Genomic DNA, 20081 nt, shown 5'->3' with positions numbered 1-20081 from the left:
TTATATATGCAATTAAAAACATATTGCTGCATATTCTTTCAAACTTACAGGTGTCAATTTGTTACAGTTATAAGGCACTTGGTGCAGAGCTGTTTTGCACACTGTTATAGGTGTAGAGGCATAGGAGTGTGTATTCAGTCATACTTGCTTTACTTTCGATGATATCAAGCTCATTATGGCCTGTTCAGTGATAAACACTCTGGTTGCACTGGCTGCTCTAAATACCATGGAAAACACTCTGCCTGTATGATCAACTTATCTTTAGAAATTCTGAATTTTCTATGTTACAAACTAGAACAAGGGAAATAATCTGGAAATACAAATATTTTTCCATGTACTGCTTTCTTTTTCCAGTTATCCAGATCTAAAAATCCTAAAATCAGGTTCCATACTTCATAGGAACCCTGTAAATATCCCTCGCCACTGACCCTCAAAAATCCATCAACACTTTACTGGATTGCTTAGAGGACAATACGTCCCGGATGTGTCGTAACTTACTGCAGTTAAAATGGATAAAACTGAAAGCCAGTTCTTATTGGAACTGGCAAACCGAGAACTGTTGCCCTTGCTCATTTAGAAACACTCTATGAAGGCTCGACAGTATTCCAAAAACTTGGGCATCACTTTTAACTGTGAGCTTAGCTTCCAGAGTCATATAAACAATGTCTGAAAAACAGGATTTTATCACCTTAATAATATATTTACAGTCTGCAGATTTCTCTGTTTAGCTGTTGGTGAAAAACCTGTGTAACAACATGCTTTTGTGTAACCACATATAGATTAGTGCAAAGCTTTTCTCTCCATTTCCAGTTTGCAGGGGGTGCAAAATGTTGCAGTGAGAATCTTAACATGTACAAAAATGAGAGCGATTACACCTGTCCTCAAATGGGTGCTCATTATTTAGAACTGATAATAAGATTTATTTTACTGAGTTATACATGTCATGGTTTGCTCCAGTGTGATATGACTGTTAGGCATATTCATCTAAGAGCCCTCAGTCTAGTCAACAGGATCATGCCACTATATTTGCTGGCAGGTTAAAACGTGGAGAAGCAGCCTTCTCCCATCATGACCCAAATCTGTGGAACTCACTTCCCAACCTGAAGCCTCTTGATGATCTCACATTTAAGTGGACCTGTTTCTTTTGGCTTTTACTTAGGCACTTTCATTTCCTGTATTCTATTGATTTAAGCATCTTTTAATGTCTGCCTTATTAATTTTTTAAATTATTTTAATGTTTTGTTTTATTTTCTCGACTCCAATTCATTTTATTTTCTGAATTAATTTCTCAATGTCTTATAATCTCCTTTATTTTTTATATTGTATTTATCTTTTAATTTGCCCTTGTAATGCACTATGAATTGTGTGTCAGTAGAAAAGGTGTTATATAATTAAGCTATTATTATTATTACTATAAATGAAACAAAGACAACTCACATTACTCTCATAACTCATAACTTTCTAGAGCGCTGTGCAGCTCAGTAGAGCAGACAGGTTCTAACCTGCGATGGAAAGGTAGTTAAAACTTACTCCAGTTTATTCCTGAGCTGTGCATACATAAAGCTTGAAGCTAATTCCCCCAACGAATCCACATGGGCATTATAGTGCCATCTCTTGGTTATATGGTGGAATACCACAATATATAAAAGATGGCTTTAGGAAGTACATTAGAATGATAATGATTTAAAGGACCTGCACAATTAAATATTACGCAAAGAATGATATGTTATATATTCCGGTTACCTTCCGCATTAAACTAAAATGACATTAAAAGGACTGCTTTGGATTTTCTTGTTTCTCTGTCTCAGTTTTAAGCATAAACACCCCAGTATGGATCAGGCTGGAAATTAGATCACATCAACATGGCTCTACTTGTATGAACCTGAATAGGTGAAAGGCTGCTAGGGGTCTGGTCAACAGCGACATACATGCCATTTCTAAACAGGAACTAATTAAATTCTCTGCTTAAATCATAGGATGCCACAGATCATATTTTAAGAATTATCTAGAACGGTATCATCTGTGGATTTCTTATATATTAGTCACGTTTAAAACAAAGGTCTCAGCTAACGTTAGCTAATTAGCTATCTTATGTTCGGCTGGTTAACCATGTCTAGCTAACAGGCTTTGATTATACATGGCGGGAGCTAAATGTGGGAAAGTCAATTACCATTGGCAATATAAACATGTCAGTGTATCGTGTCATAGAAATGTTATAAATTACATAAGATTAGCAAATGTTAGCCTGCACATTTTATTATATTCTCATTGCTTGCTAGTGTCAAATGAAAACAATGACTGTTAATTAAAAATAGTTGCCAATTTATTGTCCACATTTCCTACACTAAGTTTTGGGAAAGCTGTTGCTTTAAGCTTAGTCCGCTGGCAAATCCAACTCTCAAATTAATTCCCAGTAAAATGCCTGTTACAAGCTTTGATATTTGGTGGCGCTTCAACCCCAGAAAGATAATAGAGCCATTTTGATTTGGTCTCATTTTCTGGAATAAAATGTATAGAATAACCTTTCTTTCACATGCATCCATAAATTGAACATTTGTTACGCATGCCATCTCTTAATATAGTAGAGCGATGCGGAGTAAGTGGAGTGTGGGAGGGTCAGTTGATATCACAGTTCATGAATATGAAATTTAAAGTAGCTTATGATTTCCTATAGTCAATAAGTGTCATCTATGACATCAAAAATAATGCCAAATAAATGTAATTCCTAAATGGTACTTAAGGAGCAGTATAAATAAATAAATAAAATGTAGAGATTATTTTATGCACTCTGCAGTGCCCAAGAAATGGTGAACTGACACAGAAGTATGAAAATAATTGCATACTTCCTGCTAATACAAGATTTGGAGTAAGGAGGAAAAATACTGTGCAGGGCCTTTAAAAAAGAGTTTGTTTCAAATTAACCTTTAAATGGAGGCAAATTCTCAGGTCTCAGTAGACATTTAATCAAGTAATTACTTCATGTAAAGAGATAATAAATAACTTATACTCAAGGCTAATTTAAAAAGCATTAGTGTTATTAGTGTTACTGCATGATTTGTATAGCATGATCTTTCCTTTAAAGTTGTTTCAAAGGAAATGGCCCACTCATGTTTGTTTGTTTATTTTTATCAGTGCAATGAAAAGCAATGTACAAGTTACAGTTAACTGTTAGTGTGTTTAAAGCTATATAAGACTAGGAACAGGACTACAAAGAAGACACAAAATATTGGATTCTGCGTCAACATTGTTCGACCGTTAAAGCCCTTCTCAGTGATGAAACTCATCCCTGACCAAGAATCCAAGAGAGAATAATTGGGCTCACTCTCTGGATGGGTTGGATGACTGCTCCCTCCTTCATCCTTCAACATGATGCTAACCAATCCGGGCATCTGCTTGCCAGAGGCCAAGCTGGTGGTTGGAGTGCTCCGCTAAAGGTTTTGAGACAATCAGCAACCAGCAAACCAAAGTTCTTTATGCTGGATGTATTTGTAATAGGCAAAAGTTGCATCTTTATATTTCCAAATTTGTGTCAAAAAATAACCTTTTTTGCTTTATTAAGTCAAAAGCATTTCTTTAGATATGATTTTAGTAATCACAAGAACAAGCCTTTTCCAAATACCTGTGCTAGCCTGAAGGGGACTTAAAAGAATCAGTTTTTATTGTTGTCAGTCAAACCTATCAGTGCCACCAATTAGATTTACTCAGTCCCACTCTGAACCTGTGCCATACCAACTGGACAGTAGGTCTTGAGTTTTAATTCAGCAGTATTGACCACACTGAAGAGCTCAATACAGCCCAACTGAGATTACTGCCACTCCATCGATTAACAGACGCCTGGCCACATACCTGCTCACTTCAGTTTACTCTGGTTGTAGGCACGGCATGCTGTCTGTCAGTAAACAATTCTGGACATGGCGGTGCTGTGTGAGTGGTGCGAGAGAGGTATCTATGCCACAGACCTACCCATAGCTGATAAAATCCCTCATGAACAAAAAGGGGCTCAAGGTCTGCTGCATTATCTTGGCTCAGTCTGATCAAGTGTACAAAACTCTTGTTTGATTTATTGGGTTTAGGCTACATTAGATGCAAAGCTGCCAGAGGCTGGAGTGACTGGCTTTCTTAATCAAGATCTATTAGTCTGGTCTTTTTCATAGAGGTCATATGAAGAGTCACAGTTTTGTTTTTGCCAGGCCAGCCTCCTGCAGTTTACTGTTGACAGAAGCAGAATGTGCAGCCTGAAATATATGGCTTGGCTCATGTTTTATGCTCCCTGAATCAATAACAGCTTCACCTTGTGATGAATTCTCAAAATTACAAAGTGGTTGGCTGTGACAGCACCATGCTCACCACCCTGATAATGGGCTTTAAATCACACTATATCTTTCTATTTCTCCAAGCTGCCCGCTGCCATGGGGAACTCATGGCCAACATGGATTCATCAGAGCACCATTCTACAGACATTGGAGCAAGTGGATGGTGCTCTGGTTCCCATGGTGATGGCTGTTTACTCTTCTGATTAAGTGAAATTTGCTTACCTTTTATGCCATCATACCCCAGGGACATTACAATGAAGAAAGTATATGATACAAATGTGGGAGACTGGGATGGGTGGAGAGATAGATGGCAAGAACAGAACAGGCACATCTTTGACATTGGCCATGGATAATAACCTCTAGTTTAGAGATCTAAATCCCCAAGTGATTAACAAGATCTAATCAAAGCTGTACAGGAGAGAGCCTTTTAGCTGTATGTGAGTGCTTATTATACCATACATCATAAGAGAAAGCAGCAGCCAAGTACTAGTACTGGGAGTATCTGTTTAATTTATGGTACAAGTATTATGTTCAGTTGTTTAACTGGAACTCTTGCTGATACAGTTCCAACTCATTATGGGTGATTTCACCAGGGAATCAGAAAGTCCATACAATGCTTGTAATTATTGCATACAGTTCAGTGGGATGACCTGTGGGATTCACCCATGTAGAAAAAGTTCTTTTTCAGCTTATTTCTGTTCAAATTAATAAGGCGCCTTATTTTTCATGGGTGACATCTCCCATTCATGCTAATCAAGAGAATTAAGAACTTAAATTAAGTTTAACAGGTGTTCATTTTGGCACACATGGGACAGGACATAAATTAATGCTCTGAGTTTTAGCACTTTTTTCAAACGACAATGTGATCGTTGTACATCTTGTCATATTGAATAGACTTACCTGAACAAATGAATTGCTCAGAAATTAGGAAGTATAAAAGAATGCTTTATATGAACACCTTTTTGTTCTGGGTTTAGTTGCAAAGGGGAAATAGTTACTTTAGATTGGTAATGATAAACAAGGTAGCTGAACTACTTGGAAAAACCTGTTAATGTGTCAGTCAGTTATATATACTGAAAATTCCTACATTTAATTTGACAAGTACATTAAGTTCTCCACAAATATTTGATGGAATAATTTAAGCAGCATTCACACTGGTAACATCAAACTCCTCCAGTGGAAAGTGATCAGTGATCCGTAGAAAGTGCATACTGAATATGAGTTTATGTCTAGTTTTCACTTTAATCAGCGTAAGATGTGTTCAGGGCCATCTTATGCTGAAGAATACTCGGAACATTTCAAACTGAAGAATACTTGGAGCTCCAGCCTTAGAAAACGTTAATGTAATTCAGTTCATCAGAAAATAGTTAACAACAATTAGCCATTTAGAGCTAGCTTATTGCCCCATACTTAATATGTTTGCACTGTTAATGGAATGACAATTGCTTCAGATGCTTGTTGGGCCTGATTACAATTTAATACTCTGTCAAAAAGATTAATAAGCATTTGCAATGAAATTGAGTTATGCTGTGCTCTTAATGACTAAAAGTAAACAGTGACCCTGCATGAAGCATGACATTTCAGGTGGGATCATTTTTCAAAATAGAGCATAATCTTGGGGGGTCCTGTCTTTGTCTTTATTTTTCTGTAGGGTGGCATTTTATTAGCAGGTGCTGGGCCCTAAACTAACGTTGCCAAGCAACCATGCCCTGAACCTAGACTGTGCTCGGACATTCATCACCACTCTGTAGAGCATCAGGGGTCACTGCTATATGCTCTTTGTAATTACAGATGGATACCCACGAGATGAGATGGTTTACAAGTGGAGGAAGAACTCAGTGGAGGCAGCAGATCAGAAGTCCTGGAGACTCTACCAGTTTGACTTCATGGGCCTAAGAAATACTACCGATATAATTAAGACATCAGCAGGTAACTACTTCATATAAACAATTTTTAAGTGATCACTTTTATTTAACAATAAGACTGATGGTGGTGATAAAGATGATTATAGTGGCAGGGCTTTGTCATATAGATTTGGGCCAAAGGAAATGTCACTTGGTAAAATAAAGATGTGGTGACATTTTCTTAGTACTTAATAACTGAGAGTGTGGTCATGGTTCCCAAGCATCAAAGATTACATATATCTCACACTCAAATATCAAATGAGATGTTGGGATTTATGGTGGATGGTGTTCATTTTTGTCACATGTGGATATTCTTATCTAGTAATTTTGTCAAACTTGATGTTTCTTTTGATGTCATGTGAATTATTTTCTGCTTGGAGGAGAAGAAACTACAAATAACCAGTAGTCTTTATCATATGTAAATAGAAGGAAAACATCCCCAGATGAAGCATCTGGTTTTATCTGGTTGTACACATTGTTGCTTATAACACATTTTGATTGTAGGCCTGTCTTAGCATGCCGAGCACTGAGACTGAGACATTTCCTATTTATCAACACGGTTTGGAGTGTTTAGAATAGAGGTGATGAGACTGACACTTGTATGTGTGAGTTTCATCACATCAAGATCATGAGGCCATAAAATAACTGCCAAACGCAACACCAAGTGTGATTCAGACACAAAGGATGGATGATTTAATGTAGTATGAATTGCGCTTGTAACATCACTGTGTTCATTCACCCATTTGTAAAGGAAGTGGTGTTCATTAACTATGCAAAAATGAAAATCAAACTTGTTTTTGAAGAATGTCAATAATAGTAGTTTGACTCCCTTTACTAATGCACTTGGTGAATGGGTCAACAAATAAAAGAAATGTTAATTGAGAGAGAGTTCCTCACACAGTTTCTCATAGATACATTTGCTTTTCTACACTGTGAACACTTTTCTCCTTAACTGTTCAGCCTGAGATGATCTTTTCTAGGAAAAATATAACATAAATAAATGTAACAACTGTGTAAATGTAAAAAGTTAAATGAAAAACATCAAGTGCTTTTGTCAAGTCTATTTGTGATTTAATTAGTCAAACGCATTCACCATTTTTGTTAAGTAATGAACACGAGGGAACTTTCAGGGTGTTTGAATGTAGTTTCAGAACTTGTCCAGATGTATAACGTATAACGCTTCCTGTAACTAGTAGCCAGTGAGGACATGTATACATGCCAGATATTGGAATAAGATTTTCACCCAAGACCACTAAAAACCTGTTTTGACAGAGAACAAAAGGAACTCACCAGTCACTACAGACATCACCTAGAGAAAGGGATTTTTAAATTGTATTTATTTATTTTTAGCTGAGCTAGTTGGAAAAAGGAAAAGGATAAATGATTTGCTCCGTTTTGCTCCACTGTGTCTAGTGCAAATATCTCTTTAGAAGACAGCAAAATAAGCCATGGAATATATAGAAATGTCAGCCTTCCACTGATAGAAAGAGGGGGGGGGAATCATCCATGAAGGATGCAATTAAATCTAAGCAAGTGCCATGACATTTTCAAGTTTGTACTTAGTTTCTTTTATAAAAACTATTTTCATATGACAAGGAAGCATTTGACTGAGGGCTTTTCAGCTTGAGCTCTCCATTTAATAATATATTTTGCTAATATCTGTTGCTAAGGGCACTGTGCCCTCAGCTAAAAAGATATTTCTTTGCTATACTTGCTTTACTTGTCTGTATAGAAGCTTCTGATGGGACTTTGATGGAACTATTGTTACTAAGATGTAGAATTGGTTTTGAATGAGTAGATGAGAAAAGTCTCCTGAAGTACAAATCCTGATTCATCAAGGTAACTTTCACTGTCTGCTTATCCAATAATCTGTGAACATTATATACAGTTTTCTTGGTTGTTACTGGTGTCTGATTTTTCTGTCCTTGTGGGGCATTAAAACATCTTAACATAGCACACAGTATTGGTTCATCATACATAAGCAGCAGATGTTGTTTTGGTGTACAGTTGATCTCCTGTAGCTCACCTGGTCTAAAAACACCAGTGTCATGGGATCAAATTCCAGGGAACACATATATTGTCATCCTGATAAAGATGTTAGTGGCTCTGGATAAGAGTATCTGCCAAATACAGTTGTTAAAAAAGAAACAGATGTAAAATGTTCTGTAACACATGTGGCTCAGGTGTTTTCAGGTGCCATATTATTTTGGGGGAGTATGAGTAACCCCTTGCTGTGCTTCAGTGGTAAAAACATAATTATGATTTCTCCATTAGGTGACTATGTGGTGATGACTGTTTACTTTGACCTGAGCAGAAGAATGGGTTACTTCACAATTCAGACATATATTCCCTGCATTTTGACTGTGGTCCTTTCCTGGGTCTCCTTCTGGATTAAAAAAGATGCAACCCCAGCCCGAACGGCTCTAGGTACATGCAAGCCAACATTCCTGCTCATCTGCTGCACCACAGTATTGTTGGGTTCACTGTTTGCAGGCTTATGGCACTTTCTCATGAAAATACTAAATGTTTCGGATTTCATGCAGGCTTCAAATGATAATGTGATCCATTTTACATATTTTTACACAATTTCGTATTCATTTGATTTCTATACAATTTACAGTTTTCACAATAAAATGCATCATGTGGTTTGCAATCAAATTTTAAATGAAATGTCAGAAATATTTTATGTGGGATTTTTTTTTTTTTTTTTTTTTTACCTTTTTTCATTCTGTTGTTTACCTTTGTAAGTAGTCACAAAAATGCATAGTTTAAGGGAAATATATTTCTTCTTGTAATAATAGGGTTAATATACAGTTCCTTTAGATCTAAGCAATTTTTCTGGTAAAAAGCTATGAAAAGTACATTTTCAGTCAGTTGCAGAAGCCATCGATGAAACTATTGTTTTAAATTTATGAAAATCCAAAGAATGTGGTAACACATAAATCTCACATTCTTCCACTTCTCAGAATCAGATGTTGACCTTCCAGAGTCTTTTCCTAGCAGGCCCTGTGGTAATAAAGGATTTGACAGAATGGTATTTTCAAGATAACAACAGCATCAGTGGCAGACAATGCACATCAGTTAGCCCTACAGAGCCTGTGAATCGTGCAATGTGTGCCCAGGAGGGAGAAATGTAAGAAAAGGACACGAGTCTTGTATCCTGTGTTGGGAGGGAAAAACAGCAGGCAAGCTAGTCCAGGTCAGAAAAGAAGAATGAATGCAATAAATCTTTCTGACAAAAGAAGTCATTATGCTTTCAGTGGAGAAAAAAAGGAGGATGGGCTAAAAAAAAACATGTTACAGGCATCCATGCTGATCAATATAGCCCAAAAAGAACAGGAAGGATAAAAGAAGAGAGGGATAGAGCATGCAATCGCAGCCATGGAAACGTCAAGGCAAACAGGCTGCAGACAATATAAATTTGCAGGATGATTTGGTCTGAGGACAACCTGCTAGACTCTGAAGACCTGCAGGCTTTAATGGGAGGGTGATGAAGATCATGAGGGCCCTAGCAGATATGTGGGCTTTGATGAGATGATGGCTATAGCTATGCCTTGATTAGGTGGTGCTTGAGGTTAACCTTGTCTCTTTATCTGAAGCTGTGGGGCAGATGGTGTGCCGATAGCAGACTAATTATTTTACTCATGAATGAAGAGCCCTTCGGAGCTGAATCAGTGAAGCCAAACAACAGAGTTAAAAGATGTGGTACAGTCATTTCCCATCACAGGCCACTGATTTTGCAAGGCAGAGGCCACAGTGACAAGAAAAGTAATTTAAGCATGTAGTCACTGAGCATATTTGCACTCTTGGTACCAGCAAGCAGTAATTGGAAATGCAGTGCTGTTCTGGGCTTGGTCTCTTAGTTCGGAGTTGCAACTCTGGTGCAGTGACCACTGTTTTCCTCTCACCTTAAGCCACAGAGAGAGCTGATGGGGTTAGTGTTGGAAGTAGGCCGGTTAGGAAGTAGGCAATGTTGAAGGATATGTTCCCGTGAGTTTTTTCTAATTCAGAAATGCAGACAGACCTTTGAATGAATGCCAGTGTATCAGGGGAAGTCAGCCTAAGAGGTTAAGGTAATCACTATGGCCAGTGGTGGCAGAACAGAGAGGAACGGAGTGTGAAATGCCCGCCTGAAATAGACATGGCTCACTTGTTTCCATAGAAACCTTAAGAAAACAGTGGCACAGTCGGTGGGTTTTAGAAGCTTGTCCTTAATGTTCAAGGGGGAGTGGGAATATGTAAGAATTTGACTAAATGCACTTGGGATTTTCAATTTGAAGCTTTTTCTGTTACTATCTGGCTATAGGAAAGGTGTAGGAACTAAATCAAGGAACAAAATAATAGCTCTGTAATTTTGGTTATCATTTCATCATTACTGAGCTAAAGTAACAGAAATGTTGCAGTGTTTGTGCATGTGGATTATGCTGTTAAATAATATCATTTTCTAACATAAAGCACTTTCACGTTAGACGATGCTGTGCTGTGGTCATTATGGGAGTGTGAATGTGTTTATCTAATTTCCTGCCTTTGCAATGCAGGGATAACGACAGTGTTAACCATGACCACTCTCAGCACAGTGGCCAGGACATCGCTGCCCAGAGTCTCGTACGTCACAGCGATGGACCTCTTTGTCACTGTCTGTTTCCTGTTTGTCTTTGCTGCTCTCATGGAGTATGCAACACTCAACTATTACTCCTACAGTGCTCGCAGACCCACATGTAACAAGACGAAAAGATCGGTAAGAGCCTTTCTACTTCCTGTAGGACTAATATAGCTGAATGCGTTCTGAGAGCAGGATTAATCCCTGACCCAGTACAGCTAATATGTGTGCACTACTTTTCAGAATACTGTTATGGCATTACTTCACAATTAGTTATCATGACTGTTGAGCGTCTAAATTAGTAACCCTCTTCAGAAGGCTACAGTAAGTATGTAATGAGTCCCAGAGCTCTTAAGCCCACTTTAAATCAGTGCTTCACATCTATTATTTTCACAAATAGCAAATTATAGCAATATAATCTACAGTAAATTGCACCTTAAAGCAGGAGAAAGTTGCACCAACAAAACTAATGAGATTCTGAGTTTGAACAAAATGTCTGTGGGGCCCTGTGGCTTAAATAAGGGCTGTGACAGTAAGGGCTCAGAGTTGATCACAAATTCAGTTCCTTCCCCTCAGAGAAGATGTGGGTTGTGACTGGTCATAGTGGGCCTCAGAGCTCCCTGGAGAGCTCAGAGATACCATGATGATGATCCTGCCCTTTACCTAATTTCCCCTGTAAAGAAAAGAACAATTCTTGTGTGTGTGTGTGTGTGTGTGTGTGTGTGCATGCATGCGTACATGCACACTCAAACTGAGGGTATGCTTCCTCAACCGAACCATCATCTAAGTTTGTATTCATTGTACAGTCTTGCGTGCTTATACATGAGCATTTTGGGCTAAACTGATATGCTATCTTAAGTTTGCACCTTCCAGAATTCACTGTTAAGTTATAAGAATGTGGCCATGTATCCCCTTTATTGAACATTCTGAAAACCTGAAGATGCTGAGTGTACATGTGTTCATATCTGACACTGAGTTTATTGATCATCAGACATATTGTTTGGTGAATGTGATGTGCTGCAGTTCAATGTACTGTTAAATTATTCATAGCTAAAGTGCCAACACTCATATCACATGCACAGAGTTTCTGTAGAAGCAGATGCAGAAACAGGTGAGATAGCCCCCCCCCCCCCCCCCCCAGCAGTCACATTGATTAGATCTTAGTCCTGCTGAGACTTGAGGATAATTACCATTGCCATTTTCCACAAAGCAAATAATGCCCTATAGAAAATCTCCAATGAATTATCACTGTTGGTATTGTTCCATATTTTTGCTTGTGTTTTCATGGCAAGATTAATCAGCAGTTGAAGGGCAAAGGGGAAATATGTTTTTTCTTTGAAGAAGGAGTTTACAGCACTCAAAGTGCTGGTCTGAAACAGATGAAAGATTGATGCTTAATGTCTGGTGGAGACACTGATTGTTACTGCATTGAGATCATTCTCTTGACTGAGTCTGCACCAGCACAGATTCAGTCAGATTGAAAACATGTTGCTCACTAGCAAAAAAGTACTCAGGAACAAGTCGTGCCTTGGCGTGCTTTTGGAGTGTCTGTGAGCCTTCCATGCATTGTAGCTGATCACTGTGTTTCTCTTACAGAACTACTCAGTGCTGGACGTGGGACCTCCTCCTACAGTCATCACACTCAACAACTCCATGTACTGGCAGGAGTTTGATGATGCGTGCATATATGAGTGTCTGGATGGCAAAGACTGCCAGAGCTTCTTCTGCTGCTACGAGGAGTGCAAAGGCGGGGCGTGGAGAAGGGGCCGGGTGCACATAGACATCTTGGAACTAGACGCGTATTCTCGTGTCTTCTTTCCCACTTCTTTCCTGTTGTTTAATGTAGTTTACTGGGTGGGCTACCTCTACCTTTAGCAGCTTCACTTCCTCTTCGCAGATGCACAGGACTGGTCTGAGCATAAATCGAAGAACAGACCGAACCAAGACTTTTTAAGATACAGCCGAAATGAATGAATGCCGGTTTACAGTGACATGAGTTGTTCAGTTGAAGACCTCTTGAGCAGGTTATGACACAAATGAAAAATGAAACTTTGCCATAACAATGGTACAGGAGATACTTTTAAAGCTCTTAAGATGGATAAGGAGCCTAGCTCTTTCTACATGGTTGGAAGGGTATCAACCACTGGCTTTTGCTCTGGTAGCATTCCCCTGCCAGAAATCTTTGCCTTTGTACTTCAGGTACCAAGAAAAAAAGGAATTACCACATCATAGAAGCTTGATTTGTGTGGTTGAAGAAATTACAGTGAAAAGTCAAGGGGACAAGGCTGCTTTGGCCAAGGGTTTAATAAAAAACAAAAGCCTTGCACAGCATGCAACCCCTGACCTCCAATATCAAGATGGCACCCGCAGGTGTTTCCCAAAAAGGTGAACCTCTCAACTAGCCATCAGTCAAAACCAGATGCTTTGGGAAGCAATCAGATCCATCCATAGTGCCTTCTTCTGGAGGGGTAGCTATCTGCCAGAGAGAGAGAGAAGCATCAGTGACAGGGGCCTGGTTTTGACTGAGTGCTGATGTGGCCACTTTGTCCTTTTTCTTTTAGGTTTACTCAATTGTCATTTATGGTCAGTTTCCACTTATTTTGATACATGAGTCATTCCTAAATACACAGACACTGACTGCATGCTGTAATTATAGTATTATGAACTCAGAATCAGCACAATGATTTCCATACAACAAAAATAGATATATTTTTTATTTATAGTCTAATGAATAAGGATTAAAGAAATTTGACTGTATTTGTAACACAAAAAGGGATTTAAAATAGAAAATAGTTAAATTATATAAATCTATAAAAGCAATCATTTTAAATGATAATTGCATGCATTATAATAAATCACATTTTCCTAATCCAGTTTATTATATTTGGGCCTGTTATTTGTAACCATACGGTATCTACATCAAGTAAAACAAAATTAACTCACTCCCAAAGAACAACATTTTAGCTAATGAAACTCTGGACCACTTGGTTTTCTGATGTGTTTTACAGTTAGATGCAGGTTTCAGATCAGAGTAGACTGGGATCAATTCCAGGTACTTTAAACAAGGCATATAATACATATTCATAGACACTTTCCCAGCATTCCGCAGTCAATAAACCTACATTACCACTGTGTTCATAACCAAACTATAGTTCACAATAAGATTTGCTACTGAGTTGCCTTAGGGTCACCAGCACAGACGTAGTGTAAGATGATCCATATATATATATATATATATATATATATATATATATATATATATATATATATATATATATATATATATATAATCTGCTTAAAACTATAGTCATTACCAAAGGATTCATGATAAAGCTACAACACATGTATCAAGGCAATCGGATTTTTACCTTTTTTTTTTATGATATGCCTAACCATTGTCACAGATTAAGCATCACATAGTATTTTTAGTTCCTTTTACTTGTAATGTGCTTCAATAGCAATATGTCATCATGTTCCTTTCTTCACAAGTGTAGCAATGTTTTGAATACAGCTTTCTTCTTCAATAGTTCATGTTAGACCACAGCGGTGGCCTATAGTGTGTAGAAAATATCACTGTTCTTTTGGCAGCTTCAATGGAAGCTACTATAACGCAAAGGCAAATGCCACACTTCGCTGTCAGAATACTTTTCTACTTACTGACTTACTGGGGGATTTCTCTCATTTTTGATCTCTGAAGTCATGTTCCAATTAGATGCCTATATGCTATATCTAGTATGGTACACTTGACATGTTCACACTGGACATGTCAATTGCCTTTTTGAGGTTATCTTTACAGTTTGTCTTGTGCTCTGTTGTTGGCGTATTGAATTCATCAGAAATGTGTGGTGAACTGCTGACAAACCGAATTCTCCTCTTGCGTTTCATGACGCTGTTGTGAATTTTTGTTGTGGCTTATTGAAGGTGTCAGTCCATTATTGACTTGTTTTATAAATTAACTAAAACTAGTTTGCAAGTGTTTTAACATACTATTGTTATTATTCCAGTTGCTGATTCAGTTTTGCGTACAATAATTACTAGCTGTTTATTATTGGTGGTGCTAGCCCCTCAAACTGACCTATCATCATCCACCATCATCATGATGGTGTTGCTCTCTCCTGCTGATATTTTATTATAGACCTGCAATGCTGGAAGGTTTGGTAAGTTAATTAAAGCCATACATACTGTGTGTGAAGGAACTCAGTCAATTGTTCAGCTCTTTTTATCTGGGGTCTTAGAATCAGACCATCAATCAGCGATAGAGGAATAAGGGAGGAAAGAAAAAGAATGTAATGTCATCTTATCATTAATCCCCTATGGACAAGAAACTAAATAGTATAAAAGACAATAAACTTTTTACAGATATTTTTTTATGAAAACATGGACATGCAACAACAGTACCTAACATACAATAATCTGCCAGGATCTAAATCTTTTCTGTCAAAAGATTTATTACAGTGAGTTTCAAACATAAGTGACCTTTAGAAGAGTGGATGTGATTAACTTAATGAATCAATGACTTTAAGGAGAGTAACAACCACCTGTTTTTGCGCTTGCAACCATCATTTCTCTTCAACTAGTCAGCCAAAATCTTCACTAGAGACTCAAAATCCTCATTAGTGGACTTCAATATCCTCTCTAAAGAACCCCATTTAATCTATTTGTTTCATTTTCAGAGATTCCACAGTGCTAATAGATATGCTACCTGCTCACATATCCCCAGGGCTTATACCAAGATACCTGTTTCCCAAATGGGGTGCTGATATATGAAAAGGTGTCAGTGGAATGAAAATAGCTGGCTTTTTTGTCTGGGACTCATCAAATGAAAATTACAAAAAACAGTGCAAAGAAATAATAACAGTTAAGTCAGAATGCCAAAGAAAACATGATGGTGAATCATAAATCATGAATCATGATTCACCAAAGAAATCATCATTCACAGATATGAACAGAGGATGTGTTATTATTTGATGTCCATCTCTTTCTTTCAAAAAGCTTATAAAAACTGTAGTTTGGTTGGTTTGTGCAGTTACATTAATGTCCTAAGTGATGCTTGATTTTATTCCCAGAGACTTGTGAACTGTAGGTGATAAGATGAGAGCCATGTCTGGGTATATTTATGTCAGTGGCCTGTTGTTCCTTATTATGCCCCCAGCCAGGCTCCTTTCATATAAATACACTTGTACCATTTCAAACTTACACCAAGGCACAGAATTTCATTGTGGTTAGATTTGTGTTGCAATTTTAAGTCAGTGTGTTTCTCATGTTTCAACATTTTGTGAGTAAATGCCAGTGTTGAGGTTGCTTCTCCCGGCTATGTGCAGTGATGTTTGTGGGGTTGTGACATGGACTCGATAACAGAGGCTGGATGTACGTTTTTTGCCTATCTTAAAACCCATTTCTATTTCTTGTGCTATTTTCATACATGTAGTTCTTTTTATATCTGAAATATACAGCACAGAGATAAATCAGATGTGAAATATAAAATTTTGTTTTTCCCCTTTTCTGTACATCATTGCAGTTTTATCTTGCACTTTATAAGTGACTTAGTTAAATGTATTTACAATGAATTAAAATTATTTTATAAGTAGGAGCAGGTTGTTACTCAGAATACTTTATTCAGCTTCTTTTTTTTTTTTGCAAGAAATGTGTGGCAATTTATTTTGTTCATTTTGAATAATGTGTACTGTATAAATGATTTGGTTTTTACCTTTTTTTCCCATCATATAAAATTAGTCCTACAAATTAGAATCACTTGGATAAAACTGTGATTCAAAGTCAAGTAAAAGAAGACCACCTTTCATTTCAACTAGAAATAGGAAGTGAGTTGGGTCAAAGCAGAGGGGCTACAGTGTACCAGCAGTAAGGACTAAGGGCGTTGCTCCAGGACACAGTGGTTCGGATGGGGGGACCTGCTCAGGGACACAGTGGGTGAGATGGAGGGCGTTACTCAGGGATACATTGGGTAGAAGGGGGGTGTTGCTCAGGGACACAGTGGGTGGGATGGGGGGCCGTTGCTCAAGAACACAGTGGGTGAGATGAGGGCTTTGCTCAGAAAAACAGTGGACGGGATTGGAGCGTTGCTTAGGGACATAGTGGGCAAGATGGGGGCATTGCTTGGGGACACAGTGGGCCAGATGGAGCCTGCTGACTTTTCATGCACATCTTCACCTATTGGGACCTTACACAGGGGCCTACATAGCACTTACTTCAGTACTTACATCTGAATATTCAACAATTATAAATGACAAAGATTAGACTTTTTGCTTATTGTTTCTGCTACACAATTAAGCAGAAATTAAAAATGTAAGACACAAGAGGCTACATCCAGTGTACCAAACTAGGAAAAACTAAAATTAAGTTAAATCTATCAGTGCCCACTGCTAGAGAGCATTTCTAAAAGAATTCAGCACATAGTTAACTTAGATGAGAGATTAATCCGCTGCAGAAAGTGAGAACTGATTCGATTTTATATGATCCTCTATAATATTTAAATGATGAATGGATGATGCAGGCCAAAATGTGAAATAATGATGTGTCTGACATTTTCTCTAGTTGACCCTTGGCCTTGGTTTAATGATATGACATTTGCCTTAATAACAGAAATGCCTAAAGAGCAAAGATTCAGTCTTTTGAAAATTAATTATTTCAAACATTTCTTTCTTCAACACACACAGATATCTAGCTACCTGAATATATACTATAAGCAATGCTCTGGCCAAATCAGCTAATTGTGTCCGCGCTGGGACTATATATATTTTTTGGTTTCTGCATTTTTGTGTCATCCTTGTAAAAGTTGGTTCAGTCTTCAATGTTCTGTTAGAGGGACTGTCCTTTTGATGAGGCCTCTTTGAAACTCCTGCATCTCTCCGCCACAGAGCTGTTGGCACTGTTTCCATGGGAACTTTGCTCATTCAACACATAATGAATTGAACCCTAAGATGAAATATGACTGATTTTTAGCCAGAGCCTATGACCCATTTTTAAAAGGTATTTTTACTTTTTATTTGACTTACTCTCTGTTTAACAAATGAGTCAGCCTCCAGCAAATGTGACAGCAATTTAGCTGAAATCTGGCAGCATTTTGTATATATAGACAAACCTTTTATAATTCTATACATATAATGTTAAGCAGACTTACTGGGTGTTCTGAGCCAGTGTAGAGAAGCAGGACTACTCATTAAACACCCTGCCACCAATGCTGTCTCATTCCTTTTCAGATGACAAATTCATGCAAATGGGGAGAAAATTTTATATATAAATAAATAAATAAATATATATATATATATATATATATATATATATATATATATATATATATATATATATATATATATATATATATATATATATATATATATGCTTAGCTAAAAGAGGGAAGCATTTGACAGCATATAAAGTTGATTGACCAGTTTCCAAGGAACCATAATATAACCCCTAATACAATGTGACCTGTCCCCATAATGCATGAGTATAATGTTGGTAATATGATCAGTGTGAACCACCACCCCCATCCCCCTGTTTGAACCAGCATACCCGCAAAAATACTACATGAAAACATGTAAAATAATGAATTAAAGACCTAGGAAATATTATAAAATATACAAATGTTAGAGTAATACCAACCTAGTGTTATATTAAAAACAGTCATTTTCAATAATATTAGCAAAAAAAAACACTAACTGTAATGTAAAAAACAACAACCAAACTGTAGCTGAGCATAGTCTGAGTATGCCCATAGGATCCCAGTGCACATGCTTTATTGAATGACTGCTGTCACACACTCACACCCTGCTATGGTACTCACACTGAGCTGAGTGTAATGGTCATGCAGGGAGAATCGAAACCATACAGTCTTATATGTACCAAACTACCAATAAGGACTTGGCATTGGGTTTCATGCTGACAGACTGGTGGGTCTAATAATAACTTAGCCTAACATTGACTACCTTCAAGTGTTCCTGTAGTTAATGTCAGTTTATCTTATACTGGGTTAATCTTCCATAAGCTTTAACCAATATTAGGACCACCTATTTTACATTGGAAGGGGAAGATTCTGGAATAATATTCAAATAACTTTGCATATGTAGATTGTCTGCTCAAGAGATTAACCCAATTAGAAAGAAAGATTTAGGCTCCTTTAAGGCAAAATAAATGTAGTAAGGAGATCAAGACATCTTACAATAGTCTTTTTAAGAAAGCAAAGCCAATGTTATTCTGAATGCTATGATTTAAAACTCAGATTAGCAACAATTAACAGCTTCATTACCTAGACTAAATAGAACCATAAGCGCACTAGAAGAACAGTAAATGCAGTTCACTAAATAAATGTTTGAAAGAAGTGTGACTGTTCCACACTGAGGTGTTATTTCTTCAGAAGCTGTCTATTTCTGGTCCCTCTTTATTGTACTATGACAATGGTATTTATGCCTATCTCATGACAAAGGCTAGTGGCAGGCTAATACATGGACTTCCACTGAACCTTGTTAAACTTAAGGCCCAATGACATATAGAGCCACACAAAGTGGAAGAATAACAGCACATTTGTACTACCTCTGTAAGAACAGAAAGCATAGACATCAGGCTGTATTTGTGAGGTGAATTTATTTAATTTATTTAACACCAGCATCAAGAACATGAGTAGGAAGATGGCACTAAAGTCAAAACCCAGTGTGAAGGAAAAAATCCAAGAATCTCAGTGGCCCAGGATCTACAGCTCAGAAATGAAGAAAAACAAGTTGTCACAAAGTTTAATTTTTAAATGATATGAATATGCTAATGAGAGTGTTGATTGGCTAATGAGTGTGTTGAGTGTGGAGTGTGGGCCAGGGCAGAGCTGAGGGAACCATAGGGATACCTAATGGTGGTTCATGTAGGGACACGAGTGGTGGCCCAATCTGGAGCAGAGCTTCCTATGCAGGAGCTTCTCAAGGACAGATTTTTAAAAAGGATAAGATAAATGCTACATGCAGAATATTGCGGCAAACTAAACAAATACAATACTATACCATCTTTCACTGAAAATGGTAATAAAATTCTTTTATAATGAAGAACAGTAGCTCAATATTCTAAAACTGAAACTGCTCTATTTTGAAATAATCAGAGGTGCAAACTTTGACCAAAATAGATTTGATTACATTCTACTGGGAAGCTGAATGGTTTTCAAATACGTGAAATGCAGCAGTGTGAATGTTATCACCTGTAAGACTACAATCAGTTGAAGAGCAAAGTGTGAGACTCATCAGTCCTACAATGTAATTCAGTTTT

The 20081-nt window shown here is 37.5% G+C and overlaps 1 protein-coding gene across 1 annotated transcript in view; it reads left to right on the top strand.

Moving 5' to 3' along the window:
• The window catches only part of gabrg3 (gamma-aminobutyric acid type A receptor subunit gamma3), an 81328-nt gene extending 67334 nt beyond the window's left edge, over nucleotides 1–13994 (top strand). The window contains exons 7-10 of the mRNA XM_027005574.3: nucleotides 6105–6242; nucleotides 8492–8644; nucleotides 10756–10955; nucleotides 12414–13994. Coding sequence (XP_026861375.2) covers nucleotides 6105–6242; nucleotides 8492–8644; nucleotides 10756–10955; nucleotides 12414–12692 — 770 coding nt within the window. The 3' untranslated portion in view covers nucleotides 12693–13994. The remainder of the gene's footprint in view (nucleotides 1–6104; nucleotides 6243–8491; nucleotides 8645–10755; nucleotides 10956–12413) is intronic.
• The last annotated feature ends 6087 nt before the right edge of the window (nucleotides 13995–20081 follow it).

The sequence above is a fragment of the Electrophorus electricus genome, chromosome 7, assembly GCF_041902795.1.
Source record: "Electrophorus electricus isolate QZ-2024a chromosome 7, ASM4190279v1, whole genome shotgun sequence".
In the NCBI taxonomy this organism is placed as follows: Eukaryota; Metazoa; Chordata; class Actinopteri; order Gymnotiformes; family Gymnotidae; genus Electrophorus; species Electrophorus electricus.
The sequence above is the reverse complement of the archived record's forward strand: the minus strand, read 5'-3'. Positions and strand labels throughout refer to the sequence as shown.